At 37.6% G+C, this 16,501-nt stretch overlaps 7 protein-coding genes across 7 annotated transcripts; 5 read left to right on the forward strand and 2 right to left on the reverse strand.

Moving 5' to 3' along the window:
- Nucleotides 1-192: 192 nt before the first annotated feature.
- BATDEDRAFT_34723 (uncharacterized protein) lies at nucleotides 193-2,195 on the forward strand. Its single transcript, XM_006677925.1, has 4 exons — nucleotides 193-283; nucleotides 457-1,135; nucleotides 1,210-1,567; nucleotides 1,671-2,195. Exons 1-4 carry the CDS (start codon nucleotides 212-214, stop codon nucleotides 2,086-2,088), a joined length of 1,527 nt encoding a protein of 508 aa, XP_006677988.1. The 5' UTR covers nucleotides 193-211; the 3' UTR covers nucleotides 2,089-2,195.
- A 371-nt stretch (nucleotides 2,196-2,566) lies between these two features.
- On the forward strand, nucleotides 2,567-4,146 carry BATDEDRAFT_87804 (uncharacterized protein; the record flags this gene model as incomplete). The annotated part of the gene is made up of 5 exons (XM_006678027.1): nucleotides 2,567-2,695; nucleotides 3,047-3,460; nucleotides 3,575-3,682; nucleotides 3,758-3,892; nucleotides 3,970-4,146. 5 exons carry the CDS (start codon nucleotides 2,567-2,569, stop codon nucleotides 4,144-4,146), a joined length of 963 nt encoding a protein of 320 aa, XP_006678090.1.
- Nucleotides 4,147-4,334: 188 nt separating this feature from the next.
- BATDEDRAFT_23820 (uncharacterized protein) lies at nucleotides 4,335-6,078 on the forward strand (the record flags this gene model as incomplete). Its single annotated transcript, XM_006677784.1, has 3 exons — nucleotides 4,335-4,920; nucleotides 5,138-5,212; nucleotides 5,312-6,078. The coding sequence occupies 3 exons, from the start codon at nucleotides 4,335-4,337 to the stop codon at nucleotides 6,076-6,078; spliced, it is 1,428 nt and encodes a 475-aa protein (XP_006677847.1).
- A 506-nt stretch (nucleotides 6,079-6,584) lies between these two features.
- BATDEDRAFT_87354 (uncharacterized protein) lies at nucleotides 6,585-7,539 on the reverse strand. Its single transcript, XM_006678133.1, has 4 exons — nucleotides 7,508-7,539; nucleotides 7,214-7,305; nucleotides 6,852-7,030; nucleotides 6,585-6,743 (listed from the first exon to the last, which is right to left on the reverse strand). The coding sequence occupies exons 1-4, from the start codon at nucleotides 7,527-7,529 to the stop codon at nucleotides 6,623-6,625; spliced, it is 414 nt and encodes a 137-aa protein (XP_006678196.1). The 5' UTR covers nucleotides 7,530-7,539; the 3' UTR covers nucleotides 6,585-6,622.
- Nucleotides 7,540-8,108: 569 nt separating this feature from the next.
- On the forward strand, nucleotides 8,109-9,265 carry BATDEDRAFT_29761 (uncharacterized protein; the record flags this gene model as incomplete). Its single annotated transcript, XM_006677897.1, has 6 exons — nucleotides 8,109-8,149; nucleotides 8,428-8,546; nucleotides 8,659-8,722; nucleotides 8,845-8,932; nucleotides 9,061-9,186; nucleotides 9,251-9,265. 6 exons carry the CDS (start codon nucleotides 8,109-8,111, stop codon nucleotides 9,263-9,265), a joined length of 453 nt encoding a protein of 150 aa, XP_006677960.1.
- A 436-nt stretch (nucleotides 9,266-9,701) lies between these two features.
- On the forward strand, nucleotides 9,702-11,004 carry BATDEDRAFT_29762 (uncharacterized protein; the record flags this gene model as incomplete). Its single annotated transcript, XM_006677898.1, has 6 exons — nucleotides 9,702-9,728; nucleotides 9,907-10,021; nucleotides 10,409-10,522; nucleotides 10,627-10,701; nucleotides 10,803-10,868; nucleotides 10,973-11,004. The coding sequence occupies 6 exons, from the start codon at nucleotides 9,702-9,704 to the stop codon at nucleotides 11,002-11,004; spliced, it is 429 nt and encodes a 142-aa protein (XP_006677961.1).
- Nucleotides 11,005-11,413: 409 nt separating this feature from the next.
- Nucleotides 11,414-16,398, reverse strand: BATDEDRAFT_19138 (chromatin-remodeling protein SPT16; the record flags this gene model as incomplete). The annotated part of the gene is made up of 17 exons (XM_006677732.1): nucleotides 11,414-11,682; nucleotides 11,784-11,978; nucleotides 12,091-12,223; nucleotides 12,303-12,415; nucleotides 12,521-12,697; nucleotides 12,775-13,196; nucleotides 13,333-13,876; nucleotides 13,982-14,074; nucleotides 14,177-14,419; nucleotides 14,515-14,679; nucleotides 14,751-14,939; nucleotides 15,023-15,199; nucleotides 15,325-15,477; nucleotides 15,558-15,688; nucleotides 15,904-15,988; nucleotides 16,148-16,243; nucleotides 16,330-16,398. The coding sequence occupies 17 exons, from the start codon at nucleotides 16,396-16,398 to the stop codon at nucleotides 11,596-11,598; spliced, it is 3,072 nt and encodes a 1,023-aa protein (XP_006677795.1). The 3' UTR covers nucleotides 11,414-11,595.
- Between the last annotated feature and the right edge of the window lie 103 nt (nucleotides 16,399-16,501).

The raw sequence follows: 16,501 nt of genomic DNA on the forward strand, positions 1-16,501 counted from the left end.
GAATGATTTGTTAAAGTATTCTAAACACTTTATCATTACTATTTTAGTATTTAAAACCATGTCTGTTCAATACAATTTCAAGCCAATTACATGATCAACCCCAACATTCGACAATCATCAAAAAATAAAACGGCCGTATAAAAATACCCTTTGAATCCACTCTCGAAAACTTGCCTTTTTAACCAAAGATCACTTTAAATATATTGCTGCCATGCTCATCCAGCTCACTACCCGAATGGCAAAGTGTTCTCAGCGATCACTGCTGGGTTCTTTCCGATACCTAGTATGTATTTGAGTTGAAAGTGAAACTTGCATAGTTTTACAAGTAGTTGGTAGATTCATGCGCAAGACCATGAGCAAGACCATGGCTTGACTTGAGCATCACTAGCAACTTTATCAACTCGTTGATCTGATAGTAACACCATCTACTTTGACTAACCGTACATTATTTCATAGGGAAATGCATCCAGTATCAATTCAACTTCTGTCCGTACGCTCAGCACACATGTTACTACCCAGCCCATCTCAATGGTCAAGTCTTGTGCTAAAACCATGAAATGGTCTGCTCACTGCTCGTGTCATGTGAGATCATTTCACGCCTCGTCAGTGACTGCTGGCAAGGTGGTTCCGTTTTTACTTGCAGATATTGGTGAGGGAATCACAGAATGTGATCTTATTCAGTGGTTTGTGAAGCCTGGTGATAAGGTTGAACAATTCACCCGGATCTGCGAGGTTCAGTCTGACAAGGCTGCTGTAGATATTTCGTCACGATTTGATGGAGTGATTAAAACCCTCCATTACAAAGTAGGCGATATTGCGTTGGTGGGAAAACCACTTGTCGACATTGAACTGAATGAATCTGACGAGAATAATGTCGAAAGCTCTCCTGAACCGATCGCTCGAGTTGAACCTTCTACTGTTCATGTTCCCTCGACTGCTGCTCCTCCCACTCATTCGGACGATGTCGTCACATATGCCACTCCCGCTGTTCGTCGTGTTGCCAAAGAACACAATGTTGATCTGAAGTTGGTGGCCGGAAGTGGACCAGCAGGCCGGATTCTCAAGGGTGATGTATTGGCTTATATTGCTGGTGAGCAAACTGGTGAGCAAGCTGTATCTGAAACTGCATCCCAAAGTACGTATACTATGCATGTGTCTTGAAAATCACCTTCACTATGCATCTAACGCTCTTTCAAATGCATCTTGTAGCTGTTGCTGCACCTACAAAAACAGAAATAGTTGCTCTGACTCCCATTCAAAAAGCCATGTTTAAAACCATGACCAAGTCTTTGCAGATTCCACACTTTGGCTTCTCGGATGAGATTGAACTCAATGCCATCTCTGCTTTCAGAGCCTCGTTGAATGATCATGTTAAAACACTTCCTGTGGGAACTTATCCCTTCAAAAAGGTATCATATATGCCAATATTCTTGAAGGCTCTTTCCACTGCGTTGGCCGAGTATCCCATTCTGAACGCGTGCATCATAGATGCTGATGTGCCGGGCCAAGTAAAGCTACAATACCGTGCATCTCACAATATTGGAATTGCAATGGACACTCCTCAAGGGTAAGTCATGCACTTTATACGTACGCATTCCAAAGATATTGGTCTATGCAGATCTAATCAGACAGTGTTCATTGGGCTTAAACTAACCCTGACTGTTATTTAGATTGATTGTACCAAATGTTAAAAATGTGCAAAACAAGTCTATTCTTGAAATTGCCGCAGATCTTGAGCGACTCAAGGAGGCTGGCAAAAAGGGATCCATTGCGCTCTCTGATCTTCAGGGTGGAACCATTACACTTTCCAACATTGGAAATATTGGAGGAACTCTTCTTCATCCTGTTCTTGTTACATCCGAGGTTTGCATTGGTGCAATTGGAAAGGTTCAACGCCTTCCACGTTTTGAAACCCAAATAGATTCTGTTACAGGTCAATCTGTCGAGCGTGTAGTCGCCAAGGAAATATTAAATGTTAGTTTCAATGCGGACCATAGAGTCATTGACGGTGCAACAATGGGCCGATTCGTACAGCTATGGAAAACTTATCTTGAGAACCCATCCATTTTGACTGCCAGACTCCAGTAATCTTACTCTATTGATGTGTTTTGGAATTTGGTTTGATGATTACTTTAAAAATTGTAGGTTTATCTGATCAACTGTTGGATCAAAATAAATTTGACTAATTTTTTCATATTTGATTGCAACTGATTCTGAATCATCAAGGTTTGATTTTCTGATCTATTATTAATTTATAGTTAATATCCCAAACACCAATCAAGTTAAAATAAATATACTGTCATTGCAGAGTATTGCCAGATTGTAGATTCAAACAAGCGCGATTCTACGACTGTAAACACTCATAAATTGCCGTGTTTTATTCAGGCTACAAGGACTCATCTCATATGCTCAAGATATCACACTCCATTGGTAAATCCTGTATATCAACAGCCAAAATACTTTTGAATCGAATTCAACCAGTCAGTTAGTCAATGAAAATCACGTGGTTATAGCCAACTCTTTTCATCTCGACGCCAATCGCTATTTATTGCCAACTTCCAAGCAAATGAGTCGTATGTCTGCAAAAAACAAAGCTCTTTCTGCTAAAGCCAAATCCTCTGCTTCCAATAATGATTCAACTCATGACACAATCAATGTGTCTAAATCATCCAACGCACCTGTTCTGCCGCTCAAAGTAAATGGCTCACTTTGTTTTTGTACTGTTTTGAGCCTCTTATATTTCTAAACTGGAATTGTCCCATTTGGATAACCATAATTGTACGATCATCCGATTCACAACAATCCTGATATTGGGGTTGACTGTTTTGATGTTATCGATAAAACTCTACAAAGTAGCATCCATCATTCCAAAAGATTGGCTGTTTATCCATTTTGGTACTTGTTTAGTGCTACATTTTACGTGAATAGCACTTAATATCATGTGTATAGCAAGCATGCTAAAATTTACTGACAAATCAACGAGTTTATTAACAAGTGCTTTTATTCAATAACTTTTGATACCAAACCTGATGTGAATCTATTCAAGGAACCAAAAACTAATACTATAGAGCCTGTAATTGCAACCGATAAACCCAAATCCAAGACACAAAAGAAACGCAAAAACGATGCAACTGAGCCTGAAAAATCTGACAATGTATTGGTTCAAGATCAAACCGATGCAATCAAGCCACAGGTCGATGCAACCAATAAACCTAAATCCAAGACACAAAAGAAACGCAAAAACGATGCAACTGAGCCTGAAAAATCTGACAATGTATTGGTTCAAGATCAAACCGATGTAGTCAAGCCACAGGTTGATGCAACCAATAAACCTAAATCCAAGACACAAAAGAAACGCAAGATTACTGACGCGAGTCCAGTTTCCGATCAGCCTTGCAAAAATCTGCTTGAAAACGCTCATACATCTGAAAGCCCCGTCGACACTGATGCCAAGACTAAGGTGGATACTGTAAAATACCCTTTGATGACTTTATCAGATTCAACACTTGTCAGTGAATCTTCACTAGAGTGCAAACATCAAAACGCATCTACTAATGAGTTTAATTTTATAAAGGGATCCACAATAGCTACTTCAAACAAGGAAAATTCTAAAAAGTCATCTGTATCAAAAAAAACCAAGGAAAGCAAGACCAGTTCTACTGGGGCTAGTAAACTCAGTAAAGTGTGTATTTTTTGATAGTTTTAATAGATTGTAGTGCTTTTGTACAAGGCTTATACTCACTAATTTAATTGTTAGACAACTCTGGCTAAAAATGATACCACTTCAGCAAAAAAAAGTACAGCATCATTGCCAACAACTTGCTTAGCACCTATTACTTCTACAAACAAGTGGGAAAATGCTACTTTGTGTGGTGATGCGGCTCGGAAAGAGGTTGGCTAAATTGCTTAAATCTGGTTCCTAACCAATAGCCATAGATCTGATTTTTATGTAATGTTTGCAATGTTTAGAAATTCATGCGACTTCTTGGAGCCAAAAAGACTGGCGTTTCCACGACCAATGTACCTACGAGTGATTTATCGCACGACACTGAATCTACTCAAGAAAGTCTTCTTAAACAGTTTGAAAAAAGCAAAGATATTCAGCAAACTCGTAAACAAGGCAAACGCCTCGGACTTGGATTTTGATTCAAAATCCATCAAATAAACTTGCACACAAGTCACTATTTGATAAATTGGTAATATCCAACTGTATGGATAATCTGCCATGCTCGAGTTCCAACAAATGAGCAATGTGGATCAATATCACGTGATGTAATTTGTAATTGAGTATAAAAAGTTTTTCCAAATTAGTTTATTGGAAATTTACGTTGAATATGGGCAGAAAAAGATGGCCAAGACACACTTTAAGCAGAGCGGATGCTGCAGGAAAGATTACCACAGCTTCCAATTCATGGACTGTTTCTCCATCTGTCTATACGCAATCATATCAGTCACACACAACCATCAAATCAGCTACTCCTTTACTTGACATCACCAGCAAACCAAAAGAAAGTGTTTCGACAGATTTGGCTATCCAGACTGATCCTACAACGCAGGAAGCACTGGAAAATTCATCTTTATCAGAATTCAATACTGAATCAGTCAATAACCTTTTGCTTTCTAAAACATCGTTTAAAAAGCGACACAACACATTTCATATATCTTCCCTCCCCAAGCATACCGAAATGAATACAAAACTACCACCAACAGTTATCTTTGAAAATAAGACTACATTAGCCACCGAAAGCAACTCGGAAAATATCTGTAAACTTGTAGATGCATCCGTTCAAGTTGATCCGTTTTTGATCGATCTGGCTGATCAGACTATAACGACAGAAACTCTCTCGGACTTGGTTGATTTAAAGCGACCCTATTATGATTCTTATATATACATGTACATTGATCGTCTTCGAGAAATAAGTAAGTTGTCTGTATCTTGCATACTCGGAATGGAGATACAGCTGAATTTGACACGTTAGTATTTTCAAGCTCATAAACAAGTACAGTCTAAGGATATATCAAAAGAAGCAAGCAGTGTTCAAAATTTAGCCAAAGACCAGTTTAATCATGGTAAGGATTTGTCAAGCATTGTTGTAAAAGTATGCATGATACTCACCAATTTGGCTTGTATCGATAGATGAAGCGCTCTGGCAGGCAGTGTCTTGCTCAATCTGTCTTGAACTCTACTCGGCTCCATACACGCTACAATGCGGTATGTTGTACTCTATTAAATTTGAATAGTTTCAAATCTATTTTGCCAATATTATTTTAAACCAAGAGCAATGCTTAATCTTTTATTTGTAATCACTAGGCCATTCGTACTGCTTCCACTGTTTGCAAAAGTGGTGTAAGCAGCAACCAGAAACGAGTAAAATCAAATGTCCAGCGTGTCGAACGTTATTGAATTTAAAGCCTCATCCAAATAGTATTGTTCAGGAATTGGTGGATGTCGTTATTGATCGCCTTCCATTATCAGAGCGCGAGATACAGAAAGAGCGCATTGAATCTTTGAGGAAATCGAGCAAACTTGTAGACACTCCATGGGAAAGTCTTTGTGCTCCGTCAACAGTGATGGATTTTGACGATCTAGTTCCACGCTGTAGTGTCTGCACCTGGGAGGTTGTTGATGGTACATGCGTGAGATGCGGAATAGCCTATTATCTTTCAAACGATGAGCTTAGTCAGGATCAAGACAGCTACAATGAAGGCGTGAATTCTATTGATAGAAATCGTATGAATGCTCGTGGTAGTGACAGTGACAGCTCAGACCCAATACATGTGAATTCCAGAGGTTTGAACTTTTCATCTGATCAGCTCTCCGTATCTCATTCTAGCGACTCGGAGGTTTCCAGCTATGATGATGGAGAAGGGTTTGTAGTCGACGATGACGATATGGGCAGCGTGCAGGATTGTTTTGATAGCGATGTAGAATCTTCCCAAAGCGACGATGACAAGGCCAGTGTACAAGACACGTCCATGTATGATCAAGATGAGCCATTACAAATAGACTATACTATATCTCAAAGGACTCGAAGGTTGACAAGAATTGTTGATACAGACGAGTCTGATGAAGATTGATCTACCACATTGGTTCGAGATTGAACGAAATTTTAAAAAAATGGGTTTTAAATTCCAAAACTATCAATAAAAATCATGACCTGGTATGAGGTTTGAATTAAAACTTGTCTGTAATCTAATGCATTAAAATAAAAACACCACTGCTCAACATGATTTTAAACCAACACGGTGTTGGTAATTCATGTATACTCGGCGTGTATTAAAGTTTGACTTTTAATTGAAAACTGATGGTGTCAATATAGTTTACAGTAGTGTTATCTGTTTGTCTATAAACTGGTATTGCTTTTGGAAAAAATGGATAGGCCCAATTTTATAGATCTATGATATACAGGCCGAGGGTTTATACAAGAGTTGCTGGCAGACGCAAAAATAAACAAGCAATACATTAACATAGTACCATTGCTGATCAGATCAGCAGATAATGCCGAGTAGAAAATTCTTGAAAGCAAATAAAACTAGGACTAACAGCAAACCCAAAAAATTCAAAAACACAATCAGCAATCGACTCGAAAACGTAAAGAAGCCCAATTCAATTATTTTAAGGTTATACTGGAAGTTTCTTGCCACAGATTTTATCAACCAAAAAGGAGATTCCAGGAAGATTTAAAAGCGAACCAACTAATGGTAGTTTACGTAAAAAAGAAATAACTACAGGTAGGAAATCACTGTTTTCCGGTGGGCATTGTTATGAGTCGAAAATAAGATAAATGTTAATATAAACAGAAACTAATGAAACTCGATGCCGTGCATGTTATAATTTTAAAAATACTTGCCCAAATAGGTTGATAAACCCAAACAGTTCTATGCATACTCCAACAAATGGCCATTTTATGAATACCAAGACTATGCCCAGGAAAAAACACACAGTGCCTCGAATCTTTTCACTTCTAGAAAAAAATGCTATAGTTTTTGTGAATCCTATGACAAGAGCTAACCCTCCTAAAAATAAGATCTACAATCAATGTTACTACGAGATCAAACGAGCCTTGAACAAGTGGAAACCCAGCAGCTAGAGCTGAATTTGATGCATCAAATATTTCTTTGAAATGGTTGCAGTGATTTAAACAATAAACGTTGCATGTTGAATCTATAACATCTCAGTTGAACAAGTGTATGGATACTTTAATTCACGTACGTTGCCAATCGCCACCAAACCTCCATCAAAAAAGAGTAGAATCCCAAGAAGCATAAAGAAAACCCCAAAGGAGGTTAATCCAACACCAATCTCTAGTAATTTCCAAATTTAATTCAATGAATACATGAATAACGTCGTTAGTTTAATATAGCTGTTATGAATGGCTTGAATGTATTGGGTTTCTTGATACACAAAATATATTCAGTGTAAACTAAATAGTAGTGCTATTTCAAAATGCCAAAACTCGCTCAAAATACTGTAGTGTTCATACGAATTCGCTAAACCAGGTCTTACTCTGTGTATCTGTTAACCACATATGATGTGTCGGTTATTCCCAAGTTGGCGAGAGTCTGGAGTTCATTGTCAAGTGTTGGTTGATAGATTTTGAATACACGACAATCAAAAAGTGAAACGTAATCCACGTGATTGAAACAATGCAATGAACAATGTCATTTGAAGATTCAATCCGGGTTTATCTTGGCAATCAATACATAATAGAATTCTATTTAAACCGCTTATTTTGTATTTAATATTGTTGTTGATGAGTTTTAATCAAGACTACACGATCCTAACAGTTACAATCATTCAAAATCAAGATGAAATAAGAGATACATATTCAATACAGCTTTTCCTGTTGTATTCACGTAAATGGGACACCAAGAGTATCTTGATGATTATACATGACTACCAAAGAGGATCAAACCCATAGATTGATTGTATTATAATAAACGTATTTATTAAAGACTATCAGTCAATTTGTATTAGAAAAGTACAAGAAATATTCAAACATTATCAAGTCACTGCAAGATCAATACAAATGTTTCAGTTTGAATACGGCTGTAAATTCAATTGATTTTCCTTGCTTGAAAATTCTTGGTTCAACAGAATCATAACCATGACAGCAGGAGAAGATAGTGATTTTTACGTGCGCTACTAGTAAGACCATTTGATTTATTGATATAGCATTAAAGAGCTGTTAACGTGCTCTTGATGTTTATGAGCCTGTTCTGTTGGTGCTTTATTTGAAGATCTAAATGCTCAACTGCCAGTCCAGTTTTAGTCGGCGGACTCCAGGATGAATGACCTATGACGGATATGAAATGTATTAAACATAGACCATAAATCGAATACTAATATGTATATTTTCCTTATATGACGGCTTTTATCTACAACTCTGTCAACACTTGCTTGCATGGACAACTTTGCTCTGCCAGTGTGGGTCATATGGGAAAATTTGGACATGAATTCCTCGAGTTTGAGTTTCGACCAGATGGAAAAATGAGATATGCCAACAACTCCAACTACAAGAATGATACTATGATCCGAAAAGAAGGTAAACTAATTCTACTTTTTAATATTGGTTTAGTGCCATATTGGCTATTTTGCAAGGTTCGAACTGACCACATTGCCAACTATACACCATGAATGTGTAATCTCAAATTCAGTGTTTACTAGCGCATCAGTTATGAGTGAGCTTAGAAGGATCATTAAGGATAGCGAGATCACAAAGTAAGATTTATTTCAATATCAGGTGTACCGGCGCAAATACAACTCCGGATTGCTGTTTTTTCAAATAAGATTCATCATGGTTCTAAAATCAACTGCAAAAATATATTTGTTTTTGTGAATAGAGAAGATGATCAAAAATGGCCAGAGCCGGACCGTGCAGGACGTCAAGAGCTTGAAATTGTCATTGGAGATGAACATATTTCATTTACAGTAAGTGCATATTAGACATCAATTTACTTTATGATCCCATGAATGGCAGTTTTGTGAGACTGTATTGATGTGATTAGATCTTGTCATGAGTGCTGGATAGTATTAACAGACGATTATACTTTTGTTAGACTGCCAAAATTGGCTCATTGGTGGACGTTCAAAAGAGCGATGATCCAGAAGGTCTCCGTGTATTTTATTATCTCATTCAAGACATCAAATGTCTAGTATTTTCGTTGATTTCTTTACACTTCAAGGTTTGTATCAAGTCTCACTACACTTTTAGTTCATGACAGCTGACTTTATTTATGATTGATACAGATCAAGCCAATATAAAGATGATTGTTTGCCGAGTGATTGATCGAGAATGGATGCTTACTACGATTGATACAACTATCGTGACTGTCTGAAAGATACTATTGATGAATAAATAACGACCACTAATAATTGTTGAGTTTTTAGTCGAGTGTCTTGTGTACCTCTTGATGATTGCAGGATTACGACTGCCAAAAGTGGAAATCATTTGTTTAAAATTCTGATTTGATTGTAAATGAATTTTGTGTTGATTAAAGCACGTCGATTTGCAGTAGAAAAACGCAGCAAACTTTAGTCGAGATTTCAAGGCAAACGCAGCGTTTTGTGGATGCGATTGTTAGACTCGAGTGTAAAATATGAATGGTTTCCACGTGACTAGATACGCAGTCAAACATTCGAGTTAATTGCAGTCAAACTGGTTCTTGTACAACGATTATCACTATACCAAGTTGTTAATATGTTCCTTCCAAAACGAATTATCAAGGTCAGAGACCATTTGCTTTGAGTTTCTGAATTGTATGACATATTATGCTGTTAAATCTAGCCTGCATTTATACAACTAACACTACGTCTGCTTCTATTGCCAATATGTATTTTATGCTGGTCTGTTCAACATCAATTCAAATGTGCTTTGCATATGATTATCGATTTTTCTATTGTAGGAAACTGAACGCTTGATTGCTGAGCCTGCCCCTGGGATTGAGGCGCATCCTCATGAGGACAATCTGCGGTATTTTGATGTAGTCATTGCTGGACCATCTCAGTCTCCTTTCGAAGGTATTTGTGTGTCTGTTTAAAGACTTGCTATTCATGCCATGTTGGATATATTCAGATGGGAGCGTGAAGCTTTGTGACCGAGTGTTTGTTCTTTGGCAAGGGCACAACTTTTGTGACTTGAAAATGTATTCACCATTGCGTTATCTAGTTTACAGAATGATTGCCAATTCAGTCAATATGCTTACCTTTTTGAGAATTCACTGCCTTGATATAATTTACAAGATGGAGTTGAAAAGTAAAAAAGGATATTGGCATTGTGGAAATTCCAGTTGATGAATCGCTCATTATTAAACTAGATTTCTTGATCCTGAAATCGTGATTTATGCATTAACACCTTTTACTTGAATGTACCCAACAATCAAACACGATCTGCTGCTTTATTACTAGGTGGATCATTCAAGTTGGAACTATTTCTTCCAGACGACTATCCAATGGCTCCCCCCAAGGTGCGGTTCTTGACCAAGATCTACCATCCTAATATTGATAAGCTCGGTAGAATTTGTCTTGATATTTTAAAAGGCTAGTCATTTCAAACTTTAATATTCAATGGTGATATATGCTATTTATGTTGGTAGGCTAATGGTGCTAGACGTATAAATCTATAGATAAGTGGTCACCTGCTCTTCAAATCCGTACAGTTCTTCTCTCAATACAGGCATTGCTTTCGTCTCCTAATCCCGGTATATAACTTGCTCTGAATACACTACAATTCAGTAGCATTGGGTATTGTTGACACTAATACTAATGGGTTATCATCTTTGACTGCACTCGTGTTTTACAGACGATCCATTAGCGAATGACGTAGCTCATCACTGGAAGGAAAATGAAATGGCTGCTATTCAAACAGGTATATAATTTATTGCATTGCTGCTGACTTTAACGCGCACTACAGTTTTATTTGCAATGTCTTGGTTTTTGAAACTAACCGTCTTTTAAAATGAACCCATTTAGCCAAAGACTGGACTCAAATGCATGCTAAATAGAATATTGTTTGGTAGTGTTTATCTTGAAATGAATGGTGATTATCCTTGGTATACATATATCCATTTACCTGTTTTTAAAATAAACCTCTGATACTCGGACTATTCATTCCCAGTTTGTTTATCATTCAATGGCTTACCCTATCAATCTGAACCTTACGCAGCAATGAGTGATTTACAAGCATTCAATCGTGTTTTAAAATTCTTGCTAGATACATTTTATAACAAGACTCGACTATAAACAATACCATATCGATCACTTGATAGGATATTACAACCATACCAAAATGGGTTTAAATCTACAAATTGGTTTAGCATGATCATCTTTCAAGCGAATGCGCTTAATACCCAATAGTCTGAAACATGTTGGTGTTGTTACATATGTTACAGAATTATAGAGATACACGAGAATCGACAGAAATAGATTCGCATATTTATTGCATCACAATGTAGTATGTAGGATCAATCCAATCTGACATACATTGCAATAGTGACGTTTTACTCAGTGTTTGCATACATCAAGTAGTCTACAACAATGGATGTAGCAAAATGGGTTGTTTCAAATTTCTCATACGGACATGGAACAAGGTTAAACTAGCGACGACCTTTTTTAGTAGAGCGTCGGTCATCATCGTCACGATCAGCTCGACCTTCCTCCCGGTCATGCCTTTTGCGATCATGCTATAGAGGTAAGCGTTTAAATCAAGTGTTGGGTATAAATAGCAGTTTAGATTATTTTGGCTTCAAGTGCTGTTGAAAGGTTTGGAAATAAAATGTGTTACCTGGGCCGCTTTGCGCTCCAACTCGTCCCAATCTTCACCAGACTCGTCCTCGCCCGATCCTGATTCTGAAAAATCGGATCCTGAAACGTTTGAGCCATCATTTTCACTATCATCAGAATCAGACTCGCTACCAGCCGAAGAAGATCCAGACATTTCAAACTCGGATATCGAATCCTCTTCACTACTTCCATTCTCCTGTATAGATGCAAGGTACAAAATGAGTCAAAATAGAACAATCGAATCAAACAATATTGCATTAAATATGCTATTCTTTTATAAGAATAAATTACACGATTCAGTAACGTACACTGCCGTCTGTCTGTAAAAACGACCAGCCACCAGCCTCTTCAAAAAAGGCTCGAGGATCGTCATTGATGGTTTTCATGATTTGTGGCCAACTCAAATTAACAGGACCTTCGCTAAATGGAATATCTGACGAGCTAGTACACGTATGTGTTGTTAAAAATTGAAATGCACGTCAGAATAAATTTACAACAGACCAAGCAACTGGTTACTTACTCTAACCATTCCCGAACTGTTTCAATTTGGCTTGTAGGGATGGTATTGATATGAGATACAGCTTTGTGAAAATCTTTATACACAAATACCAAATCAAAGTTTTTGAGGCCAAACTAAATGCAAGTATCACAGTATTCAAGTTAAAAAGTCTATACAATCATACCAATAAAGATTATCTGGAAAAAGTTAAAGTATGGTGTCATGTCAAATTGATTTACCTGAACACGCTCAAGATGCGCTATCTCAATGTCTTTTACAGGAATTACAAGGAATGGCGTATCGGATAGATGAACCAGACAGTCTGTAGTGGGCTGCAATGTGACGAGTTGACGGAAAGGAACACCTGAAAAGGCCACGTCTCGAAGCGGGACATCAACCAATACCTTTTTTTTGCTCTAGACCACAAATGTATACAATATGAAAAATCATCAGCTTCTGCAAAATGGTAGTTACAAGTTGATTGAATATTCACCATTTCACCGATCCGCTCTGAAAACTGTTGAAACTCTCGGTTAAGTTGTAAACGTTTACGGCGTTCTTCCTGCTCTTGCGCAAGTTCGTCTTCGTCGCCATAATTTACACGCCGGCGTCTGTTTCCAGTTTCGTCAAAGCTAGCATCAGAAACTTCACGGTAGAATTGAATATCTTTTGTTTTCTTTTTGCCCAGCATGATTGGGGTTTTCAAGTGGACATGAAGCAAAACAATCAATTCGCCATCACACGGCTGGAAAAAAAGATGCTTAACATTGGAAAACAAAATGTCGATTTTCTGATCGCTTTTCAATTGAGATTGATATCTCAAGCCATTCAAATGGATTTCTAGGTCACCAGGAAATCGTTTTCCCTCGAGACCCGGTCGAACAAACACGTCAGGCAATCGAGTGGGACGACGACCTGGATCAAAATTAAAAACATGTGAGCATTTCCAAATTATTTATTTTGGATAAATAGCTGGTATGGACAGTTGGGATCTCTTTTGTTGAGCCACTTATTTACAAAAAGCAGTATCTGAAATTGATACCGGGCTTACCTTTGACTTCCATAAGACTTGCCTGCTCAACCAAGTCGGCCATTTCCAGTCGCTCAGCGTCGCGCTTTTGCATTTCTTTTTTGAGTTCATTGATTTCTCTGTAAATCTCTGTAAATCGGCCAATGTCATTGCTACGGTAGCTCAAAGATCGCACAAAGGTAGCGTTGGGATCTTCAAATGGCATAGGGCCTTCCTTTTTTCCTGTCGATTGACCTGGAGTAATAAAATTGAAGCGGAGCAGTACAAAGTCCTGTTCATCGCTCTTGCTGACATTTTTTAAAGTAGAAACATGAAACGGAACGGCCTGACCAAAAACAGGTAGGATAATGGTTTCAGACCGACGATCAACTAGAATTTTTAGCTCGTTGATATTGCGAGGAAGCTGGGAATCCTTGCGATAGCTTTCAAATTTACGAAACACTGCCTGCTGAACCTTGAGTTTATCATCCTTGTTCTCGCTGTATCTAGACAGTCCTTCCTCTTGACGCGACTGTGCGAGTTGCTTTTGATGAAGCCTGCGTCTTTGCTCGGCAGTGGCACGATCCTATAAAAATATAAAATACACGAGTCAAATATTGTTTGTAAACAAAACTCTATTCACTTTACAAACATCAATTTAAAATGTAAATGTTTCAAATACATTACGTACAGATTCGTGACGCAACTTTGATTCAATAACAGCTCCTCCGCGAGTTTTTGGTAAATTTTCCACAATTTTGACCTCATCATCCTCTTCGTCATCCTAATTACAAACCCCAACGAGTCGATTGATACCATTTAGTGATATGTTACTGGAATTGATTTGTATTCGTGACATATGATGATCATTTAAAATCCAGCTTACCCCAAACGCGTACGAAATGGATCCAAGATCCTTTTCTATTTCAGACAATACCAATGCAGTGCCATTGGTAATTTGGACAGTATCTGCAAGATAAAGTGAGTATAATTTTCCCTTGGAATCTTTGCTTTTTGGGTTGACGAGTCCTTGGAACCCAATGGAAAGATTAAAGGTCATGCCAGCCTTTAAAGGCCGAGATGTTTTTTGTGCAAGAAGCAATTGAGATTCACGAAATTCAATTCCAATCTGCAGTTTGTAAAAAGTAAAATATGAGTAAACCCAACATTTTGGTTGTATAGACAAAATATAGCCAAGATGTCCAAATAGTCAGGGTTACATACAACAAACCCGCAATTCTTTGTAAAGTGTGCCTTTAAATCTGGACGTTTTTCTTGAATATAGTCCAATGCTTTGATGTACACCTCATTAGACAAAATTCCGTCCTTCATAATGGATAGCAGATATGACTGTAGGTCACACAGAATCTTGTAGTTACTTTCTTGATCCTATAATAATGCATACATATATTAATTCAACGCAAGAGTATGTGGTTTAAAAGCAATCTAGTCAAATCTACCTGAGTGGGATTCATCAAAAATGTACGTCCGACATTTGAGCAATATGTTTTGTATCGAACTCCAATTGAACAAATAATAACACCTTCGTGTAATGGATCTTTGTTTGAAGCTGCACTGGGTCGAAGATCGTACACTCCTCCACTTTGAATTATGGGGGGATAGCACCAGTCGATAAAAGAGTGAATCACCTGAATAAATAACGCAGATCCAACAAAGTAAGCATCTATTTGTTTCGTGTATAAAAGTATTTGGTGCAATACCGCGAGCTTACATCTGGCGGAAGTCGAAGCTTTTTGCTTCTAGTTTCATCCAGTAGCGTATCTTCTGTAATTCCCATAAGTTTTTCATGAGAAACATTCTTTCCTTCATCGATTATCGCAGACATTTGAGGAATAAAAAAGTTTTTCATGGTCGCAGATGAGATTCTGGCCGCGAGACGAATGGTTTTCTAATAAAATTCAATGTAATATAAGCATCCAAAAGACTGGCAAAATTATGGATTGACATTTTTGAGTCTTTACAAATACTACGCTTGAAGCGCATACAAATGAATCCAAGACTCGAACCTCTTACCAGTTCGTCTTCATCTTTGACTGAGAGAAGCATAGCGATGGCTGCACTGACATCTACTTGAGTGAAAGGAGTTTTAAATTCAGCAAGAGCTTTTTTCCATGCATCAATATTCTTTCCAGAAAACTCGTCTTTTGTAATGACACCAAGTTTGCTCTAAATAAAACAAGATTAGATTCAACACTAATCTATATGCACCATTTAATTTCAAATAAAACAGCATGTCAGACTCTTACTCCATTTTTTGAAGCAGCAATTTCTGTCAATAGAGTGTTGAAAAAGGATGCATTGTGAGATTCGTCTTTTGTGCGCTTAAGTACTTCAAATGGTACACCTTTTTCTTGATGAAGCTCGTCGAGATAAACACCTATAGTGAAAAACGCAAAAGTTTAAGCAAACAAGACAATATTTACAAAGATAATAGACTAGGAATCAGTAAAAATGATGGCAGCACAATGCTGTCAAAATAAATCCAAATCACAGATCTGATCAGATCTGTTGATTTATAACCATTAAAGCTGATTTAAAATGAAACCCAACAAGATTGACAATCTATTCACAGAAATAACAGTGCAGACCAACCTTTCTTGACGGTTGTCAAGAAATAAAATTTTTCGTCGACTATCACAGTAATTGTATCAGGAAATTCGTATCCGAATAACCAAGTCTAAAAACAGAATTGAATAGAAACCAAAGATCAAGTCAACAATGAGCCAGAACCATACAAATCGAAAACAATAAAAATCAACATGTGCAAATGGAAAGATGGTCAAGCAAAGATTAAACACCAATGGAATGAATTGTATAAATTGTGTAAATTGCCAACCTGCAAGGAAATCGACTTGGAATAAATGGGAGAATCGTCTCCAGATCCGACCATAAAGCACAGAGCATCGGCACCAGCATAATCAGCACTAGCAGTCTAGATGTGAAAACAACTCAAATGTTAAAATCATACAAGACGCTGAACCACAAGACAGTGCAGATCAATGGCATGTCCAAGCTTACACTGAAACTGTTTAGCAAGAGACGGGCTCTTCTATGAAAGGCCTTTGCGTCCAAGTGGATCTCGCTCATTTGCTAGTCAAGAATCAACTTGCAAATCTGCTCGTCAACTGCTATAGTCACGTGATAAGAAAAGAGTATAAATACTGTTGGCTGGAAACTTACTCTTGCAACA

Source organism: Batrachochytrium dendrobatidis, assembly GCF_000203795.2.
Source record: "Batrachochytrium dendrobatidis JAM81 unplaced genomic scaffold BATDEscaffold_4, whole genome shotgun sequence".
Classification (NCBI taxonomy): Eukaryota; Fungi; Chytridiomycota; class Chytridiomycetes; order Rhizophydiales; genus Batrachochytrium; species Batrachochytrium dendrobatidis.

Excerpts from the sequence above, each read along its gene's own strand:
- BATDEDRAFT_87354 (XM_006678133.1), bottom strand. The coding sequence starts at position 7,529 with ATGTGGTTAACAGATACACAGA. Across the intron at positions 7,306-7,507 it reads GTGGTTAACAGATACACAGA|AGATTGGTGTTGGATTAACC; the intron begins GTAAGACCTGGT and ends GGAAATTACTAG. Across the intron at positions 6,744-6,851 it reads GGGTTTATCAACCTATTTGG|TGATTTCCTACCTGTAGTTA; the intron begins GCAAGTATTTTT and ends ACCGGAAAACAG.
- BATDEDRAFT_34723 (XM_006677925.1), top strand. The coding sequence starts at position 212 with ATGCTCATCCAGCTCACTACCCGAATGGCAAAGTGTTCTCAGCGATCA. Across the intron at positions 284-456 it reads TGGGTTCTTTCCGATACCTA|GGAAATGCATCCAGTATCAA; the intron begins GTATGTATTTGA and ends ATTATTTCATAG. Across the intron at positions 1,568-1,670 it reads GCAATGGACACTCCTCAAGG|ATTGATTGTACCAAATGTTA; the intron begins GTAAGTCATGCA and ends ACTGTTATTTAG.